Below are 23,616 nucleotides of genomic sequence, written 5' to 3' on the forward strand. Positions count from 1 at the left end.
AAGCAAAAACATAGGAGTCTACTACTGCACTCGAATATTCATTATTAGCCTAGGATAATGATATAAATCGATGACCATATCATTATAATGTGAGAATGCGAGCTAAATAAAACGTTTACACCATTCAAGTAGTGCTTTTGTTGATATATTTTTAAGAGGGAGGGGAGAGGGCACTAATTCCAAAATTCAAGGTTGAAGGGGGCACTTCTTGGGGAGGAGGCACTTATTTCAAGGAGACGCTTATTCGAATCATTACAGTATTTGACTTTTACCTGGGCAGTTTAGGTTTGAGTTTCGTCATCAAAGATTGTATGAAATTATAAGGTATTTAGATGCAGGGGTTAATCCTATAATAAATTGCATGTTATCATTGATGTCTATCTTTTGTAAGTCCTGCTGGGAAGAGAAGGAGAGCAAATGAGCCAAGCAAGTCACAGGATTCGAGCCCACCCCAAAGCGTTTTTAGCAGCCCGAAGCCATCATCTATTATCAGCACCCCAACAACACCCTACTCCCCTGCCGTCATGTCAGATGGAGGTAAGACAAATGAAGGAAACCTTCGCCCTGCACAGCTAATCCAGGCCAAGCAGGTGTAGGTGAAGGAGTGGTGCCTCTGTGAACTTGTGAAAAAGTAGCATGGGACTGAAAATTTGCCTTGCTGTATAGAAAAAGTCATTAAATCTACTTTAGATGATAGCCTTAGCAGGCTTTGAATTATTGGGGGGCATGATACATAAACATTAAGAAAACAATGGGGCACAGCCACGCCCCTACTGGTCATTTCCTTATTATTTTTTCAAATATTAGGGGGGGGGGCATATGCCCCCAGTGCCCCACCCCCTGCTACGGCCCTGTAGATGCCCTGTAGTGGAATGATAAATATATGAGAACATATTTCCCTATTTTCTAGTTCCTTCAAGCCGTTGGGGGCATGCTGTTTGCTCTATTAATGAAAATGAAGCTTTGGTTGTTGGCGGCCAGGGCCCCAAGTTTCAGATGGTCAAGGATTCTCTGTGGCTATTATCATCTTCTGCAGGTAGATTTCTTGTTAAGAAGAGCTATATGGTTTTTACATTTTTGCATGTACATTTTTACTTTTCCACTTGCCAATCAAGTTTACTTTGAAAACCTTGCTTAGGCAATAAGTTAGCTTTCTTTCTAGGCTTAGGGTAATTCCCCGTGTGCAGTTAATGTTACCTGTGTTATGAAATTCATTTCCTTTCAGTAATAACTGGTAAGTTGAGCAATGCATTTTATTTCCTATAAAGTGGTTTATTACCAGTTTATCCACTATGTAAAGTCTCCCAATTTGCATCACAAAGCAACAAGGACAGATGCCTCTACCAATTATATTCCTGGTGACAATATGACCTTTAACAGATTTAGTCAAACTCACAGTGTTTTGTAACTCTAAGCAATCATTATTGCAAAACTGGGAAGTTTTTCGCTATTTTGTCAGTGGTTCTGCTACCTCATGTAAAATTGTCTATCCAATACCTATACTGAAATTTCTCCTTTATCAATGAACCTCTTCTGTTTTATAGCTGGCGAATTTGAATGGAGTCAGCCTAGGTGCCAAGAGAGTACACATGCAGACCGACGGATGGGACATAGTGTCTGTTATGACTCTGAAACCAAGACATTATATGTCTATGGTGGTTCCAAAAATAAGAGATGGTTCAGTGATGTACACAAGCTGGATACCACTTCTTGGACTTGGTCGCTAGTGCAGGTCTGAGAATAAGCTTGTGTTTGAGTCTGGTAAAAACTAGCTGTGTTTGAAGAGTTTCATGCCAACCAGTTTTGTGTCAATTATAAAAATGCAAGTGATATATGAAATACTAAACAAAGTTTGGTGATAAACAAAGCACTAAAAAAGCTGATTTGTATTTTATCAATCTCTGTCTAATTAAAAAATTTGCTTGAAAAGATTGTTTAAGACAATGTTGATAGTTGTTAATGTGATAGCAAAAAATAATGATATTGTGATGATTGTGATGTGATCACTGAATACTTTATGACAACAATAATTTGAAAGCAAAAAAGATAATATTGATGAATGAATTGCAAAAGTTATTCGTGTTTAGTGTGCTGTGATAGTCTGGCAATGTACAGTAATTTAGTTTGTTTGAAAGATGGAAACCATAACGAGATTTCCTTTGGATTACATTATTGACAAGAGCTAGCAGAAATGCAAAAATGATAATATTGATCAATAAGCAATAACAATTATTAGGTGTGTACTGTGCTTTTTCATACTCTGCCAATGTAATTTAGTTTGTCTAAAAGATGGAAACTTGTAAAAAGTTGGTGTGATATGTTTGTCTGATGCTACTAATTCCATTTTTTAGACAGTTGGCAAGGCACCCACTCGTTCATACCATAGCTGCACACTGTATCGCGGAGAGATGTGGGTGATAGGAGGCGTGTACCCAAATCCTGACCCCCAGCCAGATGGGTGCAGTAATGATGTCCATGTCCTGAACCTGGGCTCAAAGAACTGGTACATGCCGATCACCAGTGGGGATAAGCCAACTCCACGCTCAGGGTAAGCTGGTCAGCAAGATAGCTATGGATAAGCACATTCTTATGATTTTATTTGTTTCAGTAAGTTTTTAGGGCATTCTCAAGTCATGTAAGATTATTTTTGAGTCACTTGTGTTACTTTCACTAAAGGGGGGAATAACGAACAATTATTTGATGAGGTTTTTATAGTGATATACAGAATAATCAAATTCAATAATGATTTTATTATACATTGATTCAGTAAAACACATTTTCTTGAAAAAAAAAATTATTCCTGATTTGCTCAAAGGCTGCCAGTTCTTACAATTGAATCTTTGCACCCTAGGCCCAAGATGCATTGCAGGCATAGAATCACTAATCTGCTAGCAGATAATTCTCTAATCAGCTAGCTGATAAGACCCTCAGATTGCGTGATTCTCAAAATTAAGCATGAACTCTTAGCTATCAGAACCAACATAATCAGCGCAATGTATAATCAATAATACATATTCACCTATTACATCTGCTAATGGTTGAAGGGGATCATTGTCAGTTTTGCTCGTTTTCAGGCACTCTTCGTGTCTAATGGACACCAAGCTTGTGATTTTTGGTGGATGGGATGCTCCTACTTGCTACAATGACATGTTCCTACTGGATATGAGTAAGATAAATGTTAAATTAAACTTTTAACTTAACTTAAAGTTGCATTGCAAACATTCAGGATACTGACATACATACCTTGTGGAAAACAACATAAAGTAGTTTGTCTGTTTGAAAACCAGCACAGAATCGCAGGGAAAAGCAAAACTTAATAAAAAATATATATCTTCTTTTTTCAGCTTTTATAGAATTCAGTAAACCTCCAGTGACAGGCACTACACCATCACCTCGTAGCTGGCATGCTTCAGTGCAATTACCAGGAAACAAAATGCTTATCAGTGGAGGCTTCAATGGCATTCATACAACAAATGACACGTTTATATTTGAATTAGGTAAAAATGTCTTGCCTGACCATTCTTCCCTTTGTACCTTAACCTTGATACATTCATCAACTGATCCACCTGTAGTTGTTACCATGGGCGAAGCATCCCGCTGTTCTATACCCAGGCCCGTAGCCAGGGGGGTTCGGGCAGTTCGGAGATATACCGTGTACATCAATATGTCCCAAATCCTAGAACCAGACTTCGCGCGACCTAAATTCCACAGCCCTAGTTTTGCGCTGCATAAAACACAAGCAAACTGCCACTACTCAGGCTAGGTCTCATATTCTTCAAGAAGCCAAACTGTTAACCTAAATAGAGAGAGTCTTTTACAATCTCTGAAAAAAAATTCCAACCTGGCTTAACCATGGATCGATATGCAAGCTCTATATGTGATGTTTATCATTATAACCCTAGTAATATTATTTGTCTCTAATTCTACTCTTTTACAGATTCTTTGACTTGGAGTGAGATTTCATCTCTAAACTTTAGTGCCAGGGCAGGACATGCTGCTTTCCACTTGGCCAGGAAGAACACAGGTGACCAGGGCCAGGAAATTTTGGTGTTTGGTGGTGGTGATAACAAAGAGGGTTTTTTTAATGATCTTGTAATTCTGCCAGTGCAAGTTTAGGCTAAAGTATGGAAATATAGCTTAGTATTTTAATGATGATTGGAAAGTGTGGTGAAGAAATGAAAAAGTTCATATATCTTTTTTGTGTTGTGTTGTCTGAATATACTAAGAAGTTAAAATTGTACAGCATAGGTCAAGGATGGTGTGAGGATATATTTATTCTGGAAGTATTCAAATACCTGTTAAACCATAATAATTTGGATTGTTGTTTACATGTTAAAGAAAATTTATATAGGTTGTGTTAGATGTGTTTATTTGAAAATGGGGCATCTATGACTGAGATTTTTTAGATACCTTATGTGTCACCATCAAACACTGTTGATTTTGATAGAATATATTAGTGATGTTGCTAAAGACTAAAATAAAAATGGTTGAGAAATAAATGGGACATTTGATTTCATGTTTTATTCCTTTTTCATTATTCGGTCAAATCATGCCAAAAATGTGGTCACACAAGTGTGATTTGACTAATTACAGATATAACGGCCCATTCTGTCAATCAAAGAAACAGTAGCTGGGAAAGGCATTTTTTGTCCATCTTGCATAAGAAAGGCAATTGAATTTGGTAACTTGTAGGTATTTGTAGATTCCTATGTTTGTTATTCTGTGTGTATCCCTCCTGTAATTTAGTAGTTTAGAACAATACGAAAGGACTTAATAAACCAATTATATATTTATTAAGAGAAGATTTAAGTGGTGACAGGCAAGTATCTATCATAAAGTCCATCTTATGCAAGTGCTATTGTACATCAACTACACTTTGCTTTATATTTGTTTTTACTAGCCACACAACTCTTTCATTTCTTTTGCATCTTTTATTACAAAACTGTCAAAAATAAGTGGAGTGTCATCTTAATTTTCTTGTGTATGATTTAATAGTTTTTCATTATTTTTTTTAAGAAAGCCAGAAAAATAGCAATAATAAATATTTCCTAAGTAAAGAATTTAAATAGAAATAGCTTCAGATCACAGGGCCACAAGTTAACAGGATGTCAACATAAAACATGGGGTCTTATTATACCAAGTAAACTGATAGAAAATTAAACATACTCAGCAATTACAGATACAATAATGAAATTTGTAAATTGTCTACTATTTACAACCATCCAAATACAAAACCATTCCAAAAAAATCATTTATAAAACCCCCCAAAATGAAAAGTGGGCTATATTTTCTCCATAAATGCATTTATATTCTAGCCAAAAATGACTCCCAAAACAAATTGACCATGATCTGTCATTAAGACATTTGAAATTAAGCGTCTGGATTTTATTTCTCTATATTAGCTCTTTTCAAGTATGATTATCATGAGACTTGAGAGGTTATGTCATTCCAAAAAGCTGTCAAGTCTTTCAATGACTCCTGCAAGCGCTCTTTTTCAAGTTCAATCTCTTTGGCCAGACACTGCTCTTCTCTTACAGAACACACATAGTCTCGGTCATAGACAGCTGGGCATGAGATGCTTGGAATGTCATTCATTGCCTTCACTGATGTTAACAGCTGGGATGTAAAGTTTGCACCATCAAACACTTCGCCAAGGGAGTCCTTCCACTGCACAGTAGGTGAAGATATAGGCTGACCCATCAATAACTGTTCACTGACGGCAGAATGGCCCATTAGTCTGGGAAAGCAGTATGGCACTATACCATTAGCTTTGGCAGAGGCAACATCAATTGGACTACCCAGAGAAGCCTGAAAAAAAAAAGACATTTATTAGAAAACAGAAATTGTATGGACTCTTACTAAGGTTTCTGTTGCCATATTAGAAAGACAGGACATTACAGTTACATCAAGTAATAAAATCCTTTTATGATCCTTTTTCTCATGATGGTCATTCTCAGATCAATGTAAAAATACACCAGTGAGTGTATATAAGAATCAGCTAGTGTATACACTCTTTTTTCTAAGAACCTTTTTTATAAGAACATCCAGCCGGAAATTTCACTAAATTTTAAGAACATGCCAAGGCCCAGATAGCATATTTTTTCTTTCTTTTTGAGTACTGATTGTTCTAAAATGCAGAATCACATTGTGCTCGTAGTAACAACCTTATTATTGCTATTGAACACTAGTGTTATTCTCTACCTAACAATTTATTGGGTATTTATTCCTATATATACTAAAATTCAAGAACATATTCAGCCTTAAAATGCTCCAAAAATAATAACGGCTCAGCTTCAACTAAAACTTAAAAAAAGAGTATAAGAATCTAAAACCAATATAGTAATGAAAAGGTAAAAAAGTAAATAACACTAATTTTGTTAAAATTGATGCAAATATTAGAATGCATCACTCGAAAAAGAAAATATTGCACTTTGAGGCTTTGCATGTATTGAAATTTGGTAAAGAAATAAAAAGTGTTTCAACCAAGTCTTTACCATGAAGGTAAATTTCCAAAGGCTGAAAAAGGCTTACATTTTATTTCCTACAAAAAGAAACTCCACAACATCAACTTCAGTTCTTTACCGACATACCAAAATAAAGTACTGTGGAACTCACATAAACAGGACCAGTTTGGACTTGTGACTACTGTGCATTATACTTGAAATCCCTTATACAAGAGTTACATGTGATTTGATATAAAATATAAGAAAAAGGGGAAAGTAAATAAGAAATCAGTCCTGTTTATGCCAGTAGCCCTTATATGTGAGTCCTGCTGAGGCGAGTTTTACTGAAAACCATTTGTTTTAGGAAGGCATTGATTATCATTTTTATTAGGCGTTTGATGTTGTCAAATTTGATGTGAAGGTTGTTACCCAGTACCCTGCCCCAACCCTTCAGCTTTATAAATCATGCCTAGTCCTCTTACTTCATCACAGACCATATCACACATGGCTACCAACTGAGCCCCTAGACCATGGGCTGGCTTGCTGATGGTTGCAACAATAGGTTTAGGAAAATGCTGTATTGTTTGGATAAGATACCTGTGGTGAAAAGGAAAAAAAACATGCTGCATAAGTAAATTCTACAATTAGGCACTATTATGGATCTCAATTTTTTTTTTCATGAAAACCACAACCATTGACAAAACACTGTTAAATTAATTCCTGTAGAAATAAAATAAGGAAATGGCCATTTTGTAGTTATATGTTTCCTCATAACAAAAAAAAAACAAACAAACAAACAAACACAGGAAGAACAGGCTCTCATCTCTATGGGCCATACATGCATTTGGGGTCAGGGCTCCCCCCAATGACTAAACTTGTCCATACATTCATCTCCCAGTCTATCAGGATATAATTTCACTTATAACATTCCTCCACACAAACAAGTTGCATTGCCAAATATTTCAAATGTATTTCCTAAACATGGTTCAAACTGGTAAGCATGATGAAATGCATGATGAAAATGCCCACCTGATTTTGTCAACGTCTTTTCTATAATTCTTCATTTCACAATCCAAAGGCACTGTAACCATAGTGTCTAAGTCAACACCACAGAACAGGTCATCCCCAAGACCGCTAATGACTACAAGGTCCACGTTATCAATGGCAGCATCTTCCATGGCGAACGTTAATGAGTCAATTATTCTTAGGTTCACACGGGTTTGCTTCCCAGACGAGCGCCGAAGCACAATATGAACACAGTCTTCAAGTCTTTGCACTGATACCTCCTTACAGACAAACTCTTTACTGTCTGTACTATCCCTAGGTTTCCTTCCCCTCTTTTTAGGGGTTCTTTCAACCTCGACATCAGATAACTCTCCATCTGTAATATCTTCAAAGGCAGGTATATCTGAACAGTTAGAGTCGACATCTGATACTTCCTGTGGGTCACTTGCTGGGTACTGGTCCAAGTTATCCTTACAGTAGGCCTTAAATACTAGTCTACTAACTACAGTGCGCTCCTGGAACTCATGAGTTAAAAATTCCTTCAAGTCCTGAGCATAGTCCGCAGCTTGGTCTGGAGTTGTCCAATTACTTGTCCCGTCCTTCCACTGTACAAGAAACTCGTACTCGGAGTTTGATTTCTGACGCATACCCAGGACCCTATCAATCTTGTTTCTATGGCGACGTCGATTCTGCTGTCCATCAGTAGTGGTAGCTGGCAGATCCTCACTGGATACTGCTGTGCTAGAGTTTTTATGGAGACCATGCTTTGCTTTCCTTATACTCTTATTCTTAAGCTTGTTTGCAATGGCAGTTTTGTGATTTTTCAATGATTTCAGTCTACCAGCACCTATGGGTTTTTTACCAAACTGTTTTTGCATCTTTAGCCTCTGTATTTTATCAAGCTTTGATATCCTAGCTTGTAGTTGTGCCTCAGTACACTCTGTGGAGTCGACCTCGTCTGTAAACACAAAACTATCCTTTCTTTTTCTCCAAGGAGATTTTTTGAGCTTTTGTGAAGGGTCTTTGGGCTTTCTGCCTCGCCGTTTCACGACCGTATTCACACAACCTTGAGGCAACGTTCGCCCGTTTACTTTCACCAACTTCGTCTTAACTTTGGTCAAAGAAACATCCGAAGCAGTTTCCGAAGAATTCTGTCGTTTCTCAGGGGATTCAAATAACGCACGTTTGTGTAAAGCTTTCAAAACAGGCCGCACCCAGGGTTTTCTTGCGCCATTTTGAGCTCCGAATTCGCGTTGTTTTGTCTTGTTCGCATGCGATGATAAATGTTTTGGGGGTCGTCCCCTGCGAACTGGAGACAGAGCTTCGCTTCCACTACTCTCCCCTGCACTGAAGTCTCTTAATTCGCTCTTAGCCCGCCGAAGACCGTTGAGAATTTTTCTTTTCTTTCTCTTCGTTTTCAAGTCGGAGTGTGACGTTAGAGATGCTTTCGTGGCACTCGTAAGACAGTTGTCGCCATGTGGCGATTCAACCAAACTTCGAGCTAGTTTTGCTCGCGCAGCCTTTTCCATATTGAATTTATTCTTGAACGGTCTACCCCTTTTACGAGGACGTATCTCCTCTGTAGAAGACTCACCCTCAGAAGGCGAACTAACGAAATTTCTTTTCAAGTTTTGTGTTGGCGTCCTTGTAGAAAGATCAAAACCAGTATCCATCTTGCTCTTAGAATCCACGATAGGCAAAATATCCTCTCTTTTTATGTCGACAATAGCATCAAAACCCTCCACAAGTGCCGAGCAAAGTAGCTCATCATTTTTTTCTCCTTTAGGGCGCTTAATAGAGGCCTTTTGAAGAGATCCGGTGCTACCATTTTTACTTGTTCTTCGCTTGGTCACGGAGCATGGAGTAGGCCTTTCACCAGATGTTACCTTCGAATCCTTTCGTTCACGGACGCGTTTTCGCGTCGAATTTGAGTCGCTTTCAGAGTCTGTCTCCATAAACCTAGCCGGGAGTTTCGACCTTCGTCCTCCATGAGTCACAATACCAGTTTTCAGCTTCCTAAACCCGTTAAAAACGTCTCGTTTCTTTCGTTCGGACTCCTTATTGTAATGGTCGGTCTGCCATTTAATGCCACTCAAACAATTGTTCTCACAGTCCAAAGATTGCGAAGCGTCCTCTTCCATTCTCGCTATCAATTCTCTTTCGAGGCTCAGTTTTTCACCCTCTTCGGTCTCCGAAGTGGGACTAAAAACCGCAGGTTTCATCTCCGTGGTCGTTCATCAGAAGTTTTTCTGTTGCAAAAGCAGAATTTCGCGGACAAATAAAAACCTTTATTATTGAATGGTGCACGCTGTGCTAGGTCGGGACGCGCGTGCGCCATTATTTAAATTCCAAGCATGTCGAGATGACAGATTCCGCTGACTCTCCACCGAGGGCATTTTTGACCCCCTCCCCTGAAAAGAAGGCTAACAAAGATTTCATAAAGCGTTTTCCTCGAATCCGTCGACTGCATGTTATTCGAAAGTCTATAAATCCGTTAGAATTGGAAGATTTTCTTTGGTAGTGTTTTACCATGGATAATACTTTCATTATTATACAGGCTAGTTGTTTGATGACGTTTTCTTCAAATGACGACAGGATAGGGCTTTAATGCCATGACAACCAATTGACATTTCGGCGATTTAGCTGAAAATCGTCTCCATTGTTCCGCATTTCTCCATCTTTTCTTTCTCTCCATTTAAAGCACTTAACTTACCGAAACTTGAGGCTTCTTTACCGCTCATTGAACGGAAACAGAAAAGATATTTAAAACCCTTGTTTTATACGCAAATCTATGCGGGGTACTTCACCTCTTGTGATGGAGCAAACAGTCCTTGCTTTTTCTACCATTTCTCGCGTCTATGTCTTGATCAAAAGATGGCCCAGTTCGTATTCGTAGACATATAACTGTACATTATTCAAATTACAATTCAAGTTTAACGATTGTATGATACTTTCTTTTCTAGGAAGTTTTAAATCCGTTGGACTGGCTGTTTAAATGTCTGGCCTGATATTTCTCTCTTCATTGCGACGACGCAAATGCTTTTAACTGCTGCCAAAACGTCAAGACTTTGTTAACAGGAAAAATACAGACAGCCGGAACAGTGATTAAAATAACGCAGAGACACTGGGGCGAGATATCACCCTACATGCATTAAACCAACATGGTGTTTGTCCCCTCGCCATCTTTGCTCAAAAGACAGAAAGGAGAGCATCATGGGATCTATGCGCGCGCACCTTTAAACATAAAGCGAAAGCATGAATTGTGAATTGCACCATGCAGTCTCAATATCTCGTAGCCGTAACGGAAAAAGCGGAACATAACAGGAATTAATTCACATTGTGGACCTTAACCACCATTTTTTTTGTCTGTACTAACAAAAGATAATGGTCCTGTAAAGGCTGGTTTCGACGGCACGATTTAGTCGCATGCGACTTGCCCGCAACACATCTACAACTCGAGTAGTAGAGTGTAAATCAGCCTACGTTCAGCTACGAACGTCGTTGTGTATAATTCAGGGCTAAGACATCTCTCCGACATCTCGTAGCCAGGTCGCATACGACTAAAAAGTGCAGTCTAAATCAGCATTAACATTTCTACCTAGTTCCCCTATAACACCGCAAATGCCTTTTATAAGTATTTTATACTGTGAAACAGTGGACAAATAATACAACATACACGATTATATCATAGGGAAAAGCCAGATTCGAGGTCTCTACAGCTGTAAAATGTATCACAAAGACAGCTCACCGAAGAAAGCCTTTTAAACCATCCGGCCACTCTCTCCATCAGTCATTTTAACCTTGAAATAAAGTAATTGCCCAAGTAGTAAAGTAAATAAAGTAATTGATCCAGCACTGGCAGGATTTTTAAATCGTCTTAAAAGACGTTACTAAGGATGTTACACAGAAAAATTCATACTGGTTTGTAAATAACGGTTCTACACTAGGAAGATCAGTGAGGGTATACCTATCACTTTCGTGGTTGCCTTCAAAAGGCGCTAACTTGCGTTACACCTGTAAGTAGTTATTTTGAATATTTAAATATATATAATATTGAAGCTTTCTTTAACAATAAACTGGAACTGAGCTGTTTAGTAACGACTGCGAACTATATACAAGTCGTTATTTACATGGTGGTGCACTTCCCTCTCGAAACGGCGTCAATTGACTCTCAATTAGTAAAAGTGAAATCAAAATAATCATTACACAAAATATGAATAAAAAATATCAAATTGAAATATCAAATTTGGGAATTCGAACGAAGGTAGTATATTTCGCAGATTATCCGGCTTACGCGGCGCCGCTATTAGTTTGTAACTGATATATGCAAAATTTTGTGGAGTTCGTTTATTTAACGAGGCATTTTACGTTTGTCACTTGGGCTAATGAGCAGAGTACTCGATGAAAGAGAGTTTTTTTATTTGCCATTGGTGGCGTGTGTGTTGATCAAAATCTTCCCTATGGCCCATCTTATCAGACATACCGCCAGTCAGATATTATTATTTAGGGCCGTCGAACAGGTGCAACTCAACACTGCAGTCTGATTCGCTTTTGGTGTGCATTATCAAGCAGATAGAACATACAACACCCTATTTATTATAATCAATTCAAGGGAATTCTCCAAAACACTCCCCCATTATTGTCTTAGGCGGGTTTTGAAGAGTGACTTCTTGATTCCAACAGCCGTGGCATGGCCTCGAAATCCGAGAAAGGTGCTTCATCGACTGCTATTACACTTCAGCAGCAAGAAAATGAGCGACTGTACTGCGGATTCCTTGACTTAGCATGGCCAGTCGGCACGTTTGAGGGAATTCTAAAGGTGTTCCAATTCTTCACTACGCTTCTCACGTTCGCGATACTATGCACGGCGTTCAAAACTGACCCTTATTTAAAGAACTATAAGATGAATCCTGAGTACGAGTTTATGGTTTTTGTGGCTGTAACAGCTTGGATCTTTGTGAGTCTTCATATTTTGTTGAAAATGACGCATTTGTACGAACAGCTACCTGCCGCGTGTATTCGCCCTGAGGCTGGCCTTGTTCTCGTATCTGTAGGGGTTTTCATCTTTCTTGTGGCCTCATCTCTGGTCGCGAGCTATTCTTATATCTGGAGCGCTTTGAAAGCTAGTGCGGCCTTTGGGTTTGTCTCGGCGTTCTTGTTCCTGGTTGAAGTTGTCTACATGGTCGTGCGATTCCGAAAGTCGCGTGAATACGGAAATACCACAGAAGAGGTCATACGTTTTGCTGCCGATAATACCAAAACTGTCGCTGCCGCTGTTTAGATTCTATAAATACAACAACGCATGCATAGTAAAATTGAAGACTGAAAACAGCATAGGAACAGCGGGATGTAAAAACTAAAGTCACATGAACACGCAACAGTAAAGAATTTTCTCAGTTATATGAACCAGTAATTTGATGAGAAAAAAAAGATCTTGTGAAATTTCACGAAATTATACAAAGGATTGAAATAATATACAAGACAGTATTTATTTTCCGTAGACCATAGACATTATAAAGAACACAAAATGTGATTAAAATTGCTTGATTATGACTTGAGATAATTAAAGCTTTGCACGACAATCTCGCGCCGTAGTAGTGAACGAGCCAAGCATATAAGATTAGAAGAAAATTTCTTTATTTGCACTTTCAGACTGCCTTGTTTTCTTGTTTCTTGAAAATATCCTAAATAACCACATCAGAACTTATATCAAAACCATCAGTAAACATTATCTACACCCAACTATCATAATCTGACGATACTACTGAACACTACCGTGACGATACTACTGACCACTACCATGACGATACTACTGACCATTACCATGACGATACTACTGACCATTACCATGACGATACTACTGACCACTACCATGTCGATACTACTGACCATTACCATGACGATACTACTGACCATTACCATGACGGTACTACTGACCATTACCATGACGATACTACTGACCATTACCATGACGATACTACTGACCATTACCATGACGATACTACTGACCATTACCATGTCGATACTACTGACCACTACCATGACGATACTACTGACCATTATCATGACGATACTACTGACCATTACCATGTCGATACTACTGACCACTACCATGACGATACTACTGACCTCTACCATGACGATACTACTGACCACTACCATGATGGTACTACTGACCACTACGATGACGATACTACTGACATTACCATGACGATACTACTGACCATTATCATGACGATACTACTGACCACTACCATGACGATACTACTGACCACTACCATGATGGTACTACTGACCACTATCATGACGATACTACTGTCATTACCATGACGATACTACTGACCACTACCATGACGATACTACTGACCATTACCATGACGATACTACTGACCATTACCATGACGGTACTACTGACCATTACCATGACGATACTACTGACCACTACCATGACGATACTACTGACCATTACCATGACGATACTACTGACCATTACCATGTCGATACTACTGACCACTACGATGACGATACTACTGACCATTACCATGACGGTACTACTGACCACTACCATGACGATACTACTGACCACTACGATGACGATACTACTCACCATTACCATGACGATACTACTGACCACTACCATGACGATACTACTGACCATTACCATGACGATACTACTGACCACTACCATGACGATACTGCTGACCACTACCATGACGATACTACTGACCACTACGATGACGATACTACTGACATTACCATGACGATACTACTGACCACTACGATGACGATATTACTCAACATTACCATGACGATACTACTGACCACTACCATGACGATACTACTGACCATTACCAGGACGATACTACTGACGACTATCATGACGATACTGCTGACCACTACCATACCATGACGATACTACTGACCATTACCATGACGGTACTACTGACCATTACCATGACGATACTACTGACCACTACCATGACGATACTACTGACCACTACCATGACGATACTACTGACCACTACCATGACGATACTACTGACCATTACCATGACGATACTACTGACCATTACCATGACGATACTACTGACCACTACCATGACGATACTGCTGACCACTACCATGACGATACTACTGTCATTACCATGACGATACTACTGACCACTACCATGACGATACTACTGACCATTACCATGACGATACTACTGACCATTACCATGACGGTACTACTGACCATTACCATGACGATACTACTGACCACTACCATGACGATACTACTGACCATTACCATGACGATACTACTGACCACTACCGTGACGATACTACTGACATTACCATGACGATACTACTGACCACTAGCATGATCTGACAATGCCATTTACCTGTTTACTACTGTTATGCTAAGGGCCGTCAGCCTGCCCCTATAGAAAGAATGTTTCTTTCTCGCGCCGCGCTCCCTGTGTGCCCGATCTCCGCGACGCCCTGGGTCCCCGAGGATGGCCCCTATAGCCGAACACTGTAGGCAAGGCGCGACGGAGGGGGAGGAGGGGGGGCTGATGGTGAATGAGCCTTTGCCCTAGTGACACAGTAGTTTTTGCGAGCGCTCTACCGCAAAAGAAATGAAAGAAGTTGGAAAGCGTTGGATACTCAAGCATGTACCCCATATATTATGATGTAGATACTGCCATGCAGTTATTAACAAACTACTAGGGGTGGGTGGCAAAAAGGGAGGGGCTGTACCCTCCACCACAACCCAAATAACTTAGCGTCATTCATTGACTCTCTTCCTGTTAAGTGGAAGTCCCATCCCTAAACATTTAGGTTTGCTCTGCGGTGCATGCAAGAACACGAAACTGTCAAGATCACCACCAATGACACCATTGTCCCTCACAACACCATCACAAGCACCGGAATCATGGTCACCTTCCCAACCGCCAATAGCATCTGCAATATCAAGGATAGAAAATTGGTTATTTATTTCTTTTGCCAAAAACTGAATGGTATCGAACTCTAAAGATAAATCCTACCAAGAAAAATCGACCAAGAGAAACTTGTCTTTGTAGATTTTATATTATACAGGGGTGGTTTAAATTTAGAAGTGTAAGGAGTCTTACAGACCCAAACCCAGGATTTTTCTTGGGGCGAGGGGGGGGGGGGGGTGGGGGTGGTGCAAAATCCGAACAAGTGGACCAAATTTTTTCTGGGGGAGGGGGGGGGGGGGGGGAGGAGGGAGTTTTCTGATAAAAATCTGACCACCCCCGAAAAAAAAGCGTTTTTTTTTTTGTTTCTTTGCCTTTTATTCCTCTCCTTTTCCCCTGGGTACGGGTCTGTCTTTGGAAGTGCATCCGCTGAGCAGTAAGGTTTGAAGTTAAATGCTATCAAAAAGCTCTTAAAATGCGAATAATTATATAGACTAACAACGTTTACAGCATAAACGAGAAGAGATTTGAAAAATCCCGTTCACGTTAAAGTATGTTGATTCCCGTTCCCGGTAGACAAATCCCGTTCCCAGTAACCCTAATCCCGTTTTCCAGGCCCAAAATAAGGCGAATCCCGGCTCCCATTTAACCCCTTCAGGACCCCCTCACAATAATCCTCAACGTTCACGTCACAGCCGATCCCTCCCCTTTTGAATAGTCAAGTATGACCCCATGATGCATGGCGCGCTTGGGGAAAACAAATCATGCAAAACTATCATATTTCTTTTGTGATCTTTTGATCTTTCTTCGCCAGTGTAAGGTGTTGGCGCTTTCCTCCGATATCTGTACTCTTTTTTGCTCCTCCGAACAACTGCACAAGCTCAAGAAATGGCAAAGACCAAGGAAGACAGCGCCCCAGAGCGAGAATCACGAGAAGGCTGCTGTAATTGCCTTTGGCTTGTAACGAGCTGCGAAGGCCTACTCAAGCTGCTCCAACTACTCGCGACTTTTCTCTCCTTTGTGATCATCTGTGGAGGCCTGAATTCTGCCAAATATAAACTTGAACCTAAATACGACTTTATGGTTTTTGTCGGTGTTACAGCCTTCGTCTTTGTCGGTTTGCATATCATTCTCCGAATGATTCATTGTTTTGAAAAACTACCAGGATTTCTACTAAACCCGATGGTTGGCGCTATTTTGTGCACTCTGGCATTTGTGGCTTTCGTTATCGCCTCGTCAATAGTCTACGCGTATTCATATAACTGGGATACCCTGTTGGCAGCGGCAAGTTGTGGTTTTATCTCGGCTGGATTGTTTTTATTTGAAGCAATTTTGATGTTTATCCGCTACAAAAGAGGAAGTAGATCAGATGCGCGGGAAACTACGGCACTTAAATCACCTAAAACAGAGAAACTCACAGGAGACGATAAAGATGTAGAGAAACAAGAAGATAAAAAGAAGGAAGAAGAGCCGAAAACTGCAGAAGAATTAGGATTTCCTCCATAAACATGCGAGCAATGCTTTCCTAACGCGTAATTTTGAGAAAGCAAAACACCGTGACCTTTCGCAACGGTGGGATATCGCTTATGCGGTGATAATAAGTATATGTGAGAAGTATGATAATGCGATTACTGTAAACAAACAAGGCGTAAAGTGATTATGGAAAATGTTTGTGTACAATTTTAGCACTCCATAGAAAGGAGAAACAACATATTTAGTGGTTATTATAAGTAAAAAGGACTTTATGCACGTGATAATATATTTAGCAAACATAGTTTCTCACAGAAGAAATAAGTAAGATAATGTTGTTCTAAAACATTCAAAGCATTCATAATCTCAATAAAAGCAATATTCCAAACTAAAACCTGGTATTTGTTTCTGTCCTTGATCATTGATTGTTTTTATTTTTTTAGAGGGGGAAATTTTGGGTTCTGTCGCCTGCCCCTGTGATTTATGTTGCTGAGTACCCTCCCAGGGCATGTATAGAATTGGTATTAATAGCAGAGGCCTCTTGGATTTTAGCTACTGGGAACAGGATATGGGGTAAACAGCAACCAGGAAGGCAGGGTTTAGACCCATTCATTACTCTGTATTAGTAATATTTTATTTGGTCAGCACACTCTAGCCAATACTCCCATGAATGTTCATCAACCGGTTTCTCAGCATCAAAGCCTAGATATATTTTTTTTATCTCCTCTATGGTTAAGATAAGGGACTTACCTTCAAGACCCTGATGAGGTAAGTCAGCTAATATCTATGGCAGGATCTATTTCCCAGCCATAGCCATCATCGGCCTCACTAACAGGAAATGGATTGCAGGCTCGCATAATCACATTGGAAATCGAGCCTTTAATTGGTTCCAGTGCAGCCTTATGTTATTTTTTTTTTTTTTTTACAATTCAATAATATTGATACCTGTTTTTGGAAGATATGGGTCCTGTGGTTTTTCATCCTATCCATCCTAATGTCTAGGAGGACTGGGACTAGGGTGTCTCTTTGTATTGCGTGACGTGGTGTTCCACAAAAGCGCATACCGTAGACAACTCCATTACACCTTTGGTGATTTGGTCGACCTGACACCTCTACAAAAGTACCAACCGCCGGCAGAATGACTTCTGAAGAAGTGCGAACAACCGTAAGAACCACTGCCACACGAACAGTGGTTCGAGAAGCCGTACGAGAGAGCCGAGAGTACAGAGTTTATTGCGGATGTTGTGATCCAATGTGGCTCGTTACAACCGTCGAGGGGGTGTTCAAGTTGTTTCAGTTCTTCTCTACTTTTCTAAGCTTCATTCTCGTCACGTCCTTTCATGATAGCAACAAGCCTCAGTATGAATTCCAGACATTTGTGGGAACTGTGGCGTGGATTTTTATTATCATGCATATCTTACTGCGAATAACTCACATTTACGAGAAGTTGCCCTTCGTTCTAATTCAACCCAAAGTGAAGCTCGTTTGTCTACTCGTTGCTGTTGTGTCGTTTCTTCTTTCGGCGTCTGTGGTCCTTGGCTTCGCGTTTGGGTATGACTTACTCAAGGCTGCGGCTGCCTGTGGTTATATTTCCATGTTTTTGTTCCTCGGTGAAGCGATCTGGGTGTTTGTTCAAACAAGGAGGGCCTCATCCGAGCCAAGCCAGCCCCGGGGGGAGGATGTGAAACCTGACGAGTTTGTGGAGCGCCCCGGAAACGTTAACTATTAGTACTGCTTCATTTGTCAACTGCAGAAGAGTGCTTTATAATATGAACAATATGTTTAATATAGTATTAGAAATTATGGACAGGAAGTACCCTCTCCAACATTCAGTTAAATTGCCCTAGGTACTTATGCTGTGTTTACCCTTGAGCGTCAACCTGGGTTCAGTTTGTAGTTAACTGAACCCCGGTTAGGAGAAATGCGTTTACACTTAAAAACTTAACCTTGGTTGATCATTCAGCTGGAACAGCGCCGGTGTGATCAATTTGAATTCTGAGGTCAAATTGCTGCTGCGATTATTGTGATTTTTCTGGTTGTTCTTGTAATTCTGTGGTGGCTTCTGCTAACAAGATTCACTATAATTCAAGATGATCTCTTATGTTTGTCGTTTTCGTTGAGTTTTTTTTTGCTATTAACTTAGGGATTCGCAGTCCCTTGACTTGAAAACAAGTTTGTTGTAAAGTATTGTGTAAAATGTCCAGCAAAATGTGCAGATCTAGAAAACATGTGGTAATCTCATGACTATTGAGTAAACACTATTTGAGAAATGACTGACATCGGAAAGCGATAGCTGACAAGAACTGTCAACAAATTTGCCTGTAACCTCGTTGCTTAACCATGCTTCCTGGAATGGTTGAGCTCAACCGAACCTAGGTTGCAGATCCTTTGTAATTGCCGGCACATAAGTGGCTATTTCGAGGGTGTTCACACACACTTCAAATCTAACCTAGGTTGGGTAGTTACTCAACCTAGGTTGGACACTCAAGTGTCAACGCAGCATTAGTTAGGTTCCTTGCCATCTTATAATGTGCATAGCTTAATGGGAGGGGCTTGTTCCTATTGTTTCTCTAGCCCATGGAGCACTTTCCTCTTATTTAGTGCAACTATTCAAGCAGGCTGCACTTCTCCTTTGTTTCCACCAGCCCCCCCCCCCCCCAAATAGCTTGATGGGATTTTGCCAGGCAATATTGGAGGAAATTTTAGTGCTTTGGCTTGTTTTTCTACCTCAATCCCCAGCAAATTTTCCTCAAATTTGCCAGGGCTGAAATAGACCCTGGAGAATGACATGGGAAAGGCAAGATGGCGTCCAGTTTTCCTGTGAGGTAATAACTGTTTGAAACTATGTTTAAAATACAATTTGTAACTGCTATAAATGGTTCTTTCAGCCACTGGACACCAGGATACTGCAGGTTACAGCACAAGGATTTTCAGACTGCAAATGTATTAAAATAGTGTATATGATAAAGGAGTACACCAACAATAATATATCTGGGTTTAGTAAGAAAACTTTATTGAAGTAGAGGGCAATTTCAATTCTTCTAGCTTGGCGGTTACACCCAAGCTCTGCAAGCTAGGAGAGTACCCTGTAACTCAAACCGTTAGGCAGACGAAGAACTTCTTTGAGTAAGCAAGACCTTTAGGTTAGCCTTCAAAAAGGGCTAAAAAGATAAAATCTAGGGAATTCAAAATGCAAGTTAGCAGGGAGTGTTACATCCTTGGGGACCCAGGGCGATGTTGAGACCATAAGCAGACGAATGAAGACAAAAGAAAGAGTGAGGAAGAGATGTCTTTTTCACCTCTTTCGTCTTCGCACTTACTCCCGCTTCTGGTGTCAGCGTTGCCCTGGGTCCCCCAGGATGGGAGTATTATAGTCTCAAACACTAGGGCTGGCATGAGGATAACGAGACTGTGTAAGAGACTACGACTACAAGTTTAACTGAGCATGAATTACTGGGCCCCCACTGATAACATTCCTTTTGTGATAAAATAATGGTTATCTTGGAATGGTGAAGGATTTTTGCCATATGATATTTTATATTTTTTATCATTGATCTCTGATAAGACACACCATAGTTACTAACTATGGACACACACATACTCCTAAGATCACCAAAGTAATGGAAAATGAAATAGATAGTCGCTAGCTGCCAATGTTTTCTTTCTAAATCAATCTCGGATGTGAAGAAGAAGTCTTATTTGACTTGAAGTCTGCAAGCCCTTTTGTTTGAAAATTTTGAAAATAAATTTTAGAAATTATTTATTGGGGGTCGGGAAGCTGTTAAAAAAAATTCAGAGTTTAAAAAAACTTTAATGATAGTGAGGTCAATTTTTTTTAATTTTTAATTGCTCGAACATTATAATACCTCTAAGGGGCCAACCAAGACTTTTTGAGGGGGGTGTCTTTTTATGGTGCGCAGGATATTCTTTTTTCAAAGCATTTGGCGTGCAAGCATTCAAAGCATTTGGCTTTTTTTTTTTTCAAAAAAGCCCACACCCCCCTCAAAAGTCAAATGGTCGGCCCCAAAATGGCTTTTCAGATAGTAGCCCGAATCCCGACACCTCCCCCGCTATTTTCAATACTAGATTCACCACCCCCTACCACCCCCAGTAAGTAGCCACGTGCTAATCGAACAGTCGTAGTCGGACATCACGCTAGCGCCAAAATCACTTCATCGAAGTTCCAAGATGGCAGACGAATATGTCGATGGCGGGCGCCCTCAACAGCAGCAACAAGACGACCACCTGATCAAAATCGACTTCGAATGGATCAAGACAACATTTGGCAAGCTACTCATAGCTGAGTTATTGTTATGCTTTCTTTGTGGAGCGTGCGCTTCGTCCGTTGTTTCTTGGGCAAATTCTGGTTGCCCTGGAAGGATGGGTTTTCTCGACTTTGTCGCTTGGACAGCCTTCCTGAATCTGCTGATCGACCTGATTCTGCGAATCTTAGGCTTGTGGAGTCGTATTCACTGGGTCTTTCATCATCCCATGCTTCATCTTATACTGTCTCTTCTCGCTGTTTTGGGCTTTTTGATCGGTTCGTCGCTTTCTGCTTCCTGTGCAAAGGCTAGTTTAACTCGGAATCACGGAGCTGCCGCAGCCGGTGCTGTCTTTGGTTTTGTGTGCCTCATCTTGTTCTCCATTGAGGCGTTTCTGCATTTCCGAAGATACAAGAATATGGAGGCCGAGGCGAGACAGCAAACGACATCTGATGAGTTTAAAGCAGATGTCATTTGAACAACGGTTGACTCATGTTGCGATAAAACCGAACCGAATGGAACGACATCAAATGCCTAACGTGGGTTAGGTTCACAGGTTGAAAGTGTCTTCGAGTGGTCTTCAAGAATCGTTTATTCGACACGCACGAGAACTGCCTTCCTACTCATAGAAAAGACTCTTAATCTAGTAAATCAGTTTTTCAAATATATTGATTATTTAGCAAATTTATGTAAGCACTTTAATTAAAGTTTGTTTCGTGTGCGACGGTATCCCATAAGTACCTGTTTTAGGTATAGGTTTAGGTTATCTTTATAATGATTGATCAAGTTTCTACCAAAACCATGTCTTTATTTCTATTAAGGTTGAATTTTCCAAAAAATATTTGATATTTGAATTTTTAGCAATTAAAGTATGACATCACTAGTTATTTTCCGATATTAACAAATGCCCTATACTATGATGTATGATTTTATTATTATAACTTTTTGAGGATTCTACTTCTCATTAATCTATAGTAACTTTATCATAAGAAACATGTCAAAGCAAGTTATAAAACACACTTTGTTATGAGGATTCTAGGATTAAAGTGACCTAAACAAAGGCATCAACCAGTCACAAAATGTGTTTGTGCTTGGTATTCAATAATTCCAGAGTAGTAGCAATGGAATGAGCAAGACATCATAGTCCGAACATGATGAAAATTAACTCGGGACTGTATATTCTAGTAGCGACCATTATTAGAGGAGTTACAGTGCAAATGACAGTGTCTTCAATTGACTGCCTGGAGTGTATCAGAGAAAATGCATTTTCATATGTCATTATCAAATTTTCAATGTAATTCTTTTCTGTTGTTGATGTCCACGTTTTCGTCACCAATGATTATTTTCCCTAGTATCTTCTGTCGTCATTCCATGATTCCATCAGTGGTGATTAGATGGGGCTAATCTTAAAGGGGCAGCGTCATGGTACTGCACATGTCTTGAGTAAGTGTTTATTTAGGCTTTTAATCGTCTACAAACAGTTGAACTATAGGCTGTCAATGCCTTGTTAAAATAATATGCAATATTTTATTACAAATTATGTTTATTGAGAGTTTGTGGTCATTTCCATTGAATTTTAGTCTCCCACATTTACCAAAGGCTCATAAGTCTATTAGAATTTGGCTGAAATTCATTGTGTCCAGGCTCTTACCATGACACTGCCCCTTTAAAGTGAGACTAAGAGAAATTCAGTTATAAATTTTAGGACTAAAGATCATTCATGTACAAGGGGCCCTGGGGGCATGCTCTTGCGATTTTTGCAAATTTTGAATGTCTGAAAAAAACACTAAAGATTGTTAAAACCATCGATCACATTGGTGCCTTATAAACATGAAGAAGGAACTGACCATTTGATATTTTATAATTTTCCTTGATTTTTCTCCCCTTGTTTTATATTTTTATTGAATGATTTTTGATTGATGATTTTTAGGGGAATTGCATTATTCTTCAAGTATCAGGGATGGACTATTTGATGCGGGGAGGGGTGGGTTGCTTATTTATTGCTCGATTTTCCCCCCAAAGGATGTGGCGATTTTTTCTGCCAGTCTGCTAGCTTGATTTTTAAGGACCTGAGCCTTGCTTGATTTTTTTTTTTGGGGGGGGATGGGGGATCAGCCACTCCCCCCGTCAAATGGTCCATCCCCAAAAATTATGCTACTGTTAGTCAGGTTTTAAATAGCCTTGAAACAGTGTAATACTCAAAAGGTAGCAGTCAAGCCAGCAAGAAGAAGAGTCTGGGATGTGGTGTCTATGGTTCGCCCCATGACACGTTCTCCAATAGGGTTCTGGATTCCGGATCCTAGTGTGTGGATTCCGGAACCTAGTGTGTGGATTCCGGATTCCATTTCCTCGCGAATTTCTCGCAGTCTCTTTTTTATCTTTTCGCGTGTCTCCAGGGAGGGCCCTTTCATGCTTTTTTTTCTCACGCGATGCGAGGCCTGTCTGAGATATGCCCGTCTTGCAGAGCCTTAGAGACCAGCTCGCTAATCGAGTTTTTTTTACTCTCCGCTAAAACCA

The 23,616-nt window shown here is 39.9% G+C and overlaps 6 protein-coding genes across 6 annotated transcripts; 5 read left to right on the top strand and 1 right to left on the bottom strand.

The window, feature by feature from the left end:
• Positions 1-128: 128 nt before the first annotated feature.
• LOC5507124 (actin-fragmin kinase) lies at positions 129-4,511 on the top strand. Its single transcript, XM_001627746.3, has 7 exons — positions 129-537; positions 911-1,036; positions 1,545-1,732; positions 2,352-2,548; positions 3,075-3,166; positions 3,345-3,497; positions 3,938-4,511. Exons 1-7 carry the CDS (start codon positions 525-527, stop codon positions 4,114-4,116), a joined length of 948 nt encoding a protein of 315 aa, XP_001627796.3. The 5' UTR covers positions 129-524; the 3' UTR covers positions 4,117-4,511.
• Positions 4,512-4,911: 400 nt separating this feature from the next.
• Positions 4,912-10,652, bottom strand: LOC5507123. The gene is made up of 3 exons (XM_001627724.3): positions 7,473-10,652; positions 6,926-7,040; positions 4,912-5,808 (listed from the first exon to the last, which is right to left on the bottom strand). Exons 1-3 carry the CDS (start codon positions 9,668-9,670, stop codon positions 5,422-5,424), a joined length of 2,700 nt encoding a protein of 899 aa, XP_001627774.2. The 5' UTR covers positions 9,671-10,652; the 3' UTR covers positions 4,912-5,421.
• A 1,302-nt stretch (positions 10,653-11,954) lies between these two features.
• LOC5507121 (CKLF-like MARVEL transmembrane domain-containing protein 6) lies at positions 11,955-13,030 on the top strand. Its single transcript, XM_001627745.3, has one exon. It carries the CDS (start codon positions 12,139-12,141, stop codon positions 12,727-12,729), a length of 591 nt encoding a protein of 196 aa, XP_001627795.1. The 5' UTR covers positions 11,955-12,138; the 3' UTR covers positions 12,730-13,030.
• A 3,091-nt stretch (positions 13,031-16,121) lies between these two features.
• On the top strand, positions 16,122-17,231 carry LOC5507101. Its single transcript, XM_001627744.3, has one exon. The coding sequence runs from the start codon at positions 16,256-16,258 to the stop codon at positions 16,871-16,873; it is 618 nt and encodes a 205-aa protein (XP_001627794.2). The 5' UTR covers positions 16,122-16,255; the 3' UTR covers positions 16,874-17,231.
• A 635-nt stretch (positions 17,232-17,866) lies between these two features.
• On the top strand, positions 17,867-18,623 carry LOC5507100. The gene has a single exon (XM_032375591.2). The coding sequence runs from the start codon at positions 17,976-17,978 to the stop codon at positions 18,564-18,566; it is 591 nt and encodes a 196-aa protein (XP_032231482.2). The 5' UTR covers positions 17,867-17,975; the 3' UTR covers positions 18,567-18,623.
• A 2,360-nt stretch (positions 18,624-20,983) lies between these two features.
• Positions 20,984-22,409, top strand: LOC116614507. Its single transcript, XM_032375592.2, has one exon. The coding sequence runs from the start codon at positions 21,026-21,028 to the stop codon at positions 21,575-21,577; it is 552 nt and encodes a 183-aa protein (XP_032231483.2). The 5' UTR covers positions 20,984-21,025; the 3' UTR covers positions 21,578-22,409.
• The last annotated feature ends 1,207 nt before the right edge of the window (positions 22,410-23,616 follow it).

This window comes from Nematostella vectensis, chromosome 7 (genome assembly GCF_932526225.1).
Source record: "Nematostella vectensis chromosome 7, jaNemVect1.1, whole genome shotgun sequence".
In the NCBI taxonomy this organism is placed as follows: domain Eukaryota; kingdom Metazoa; phylum Cnidaria; class Anthozoa; order Actiniaria; family Edwardsiidae; genus Nematostella; species Nematostella vectensis.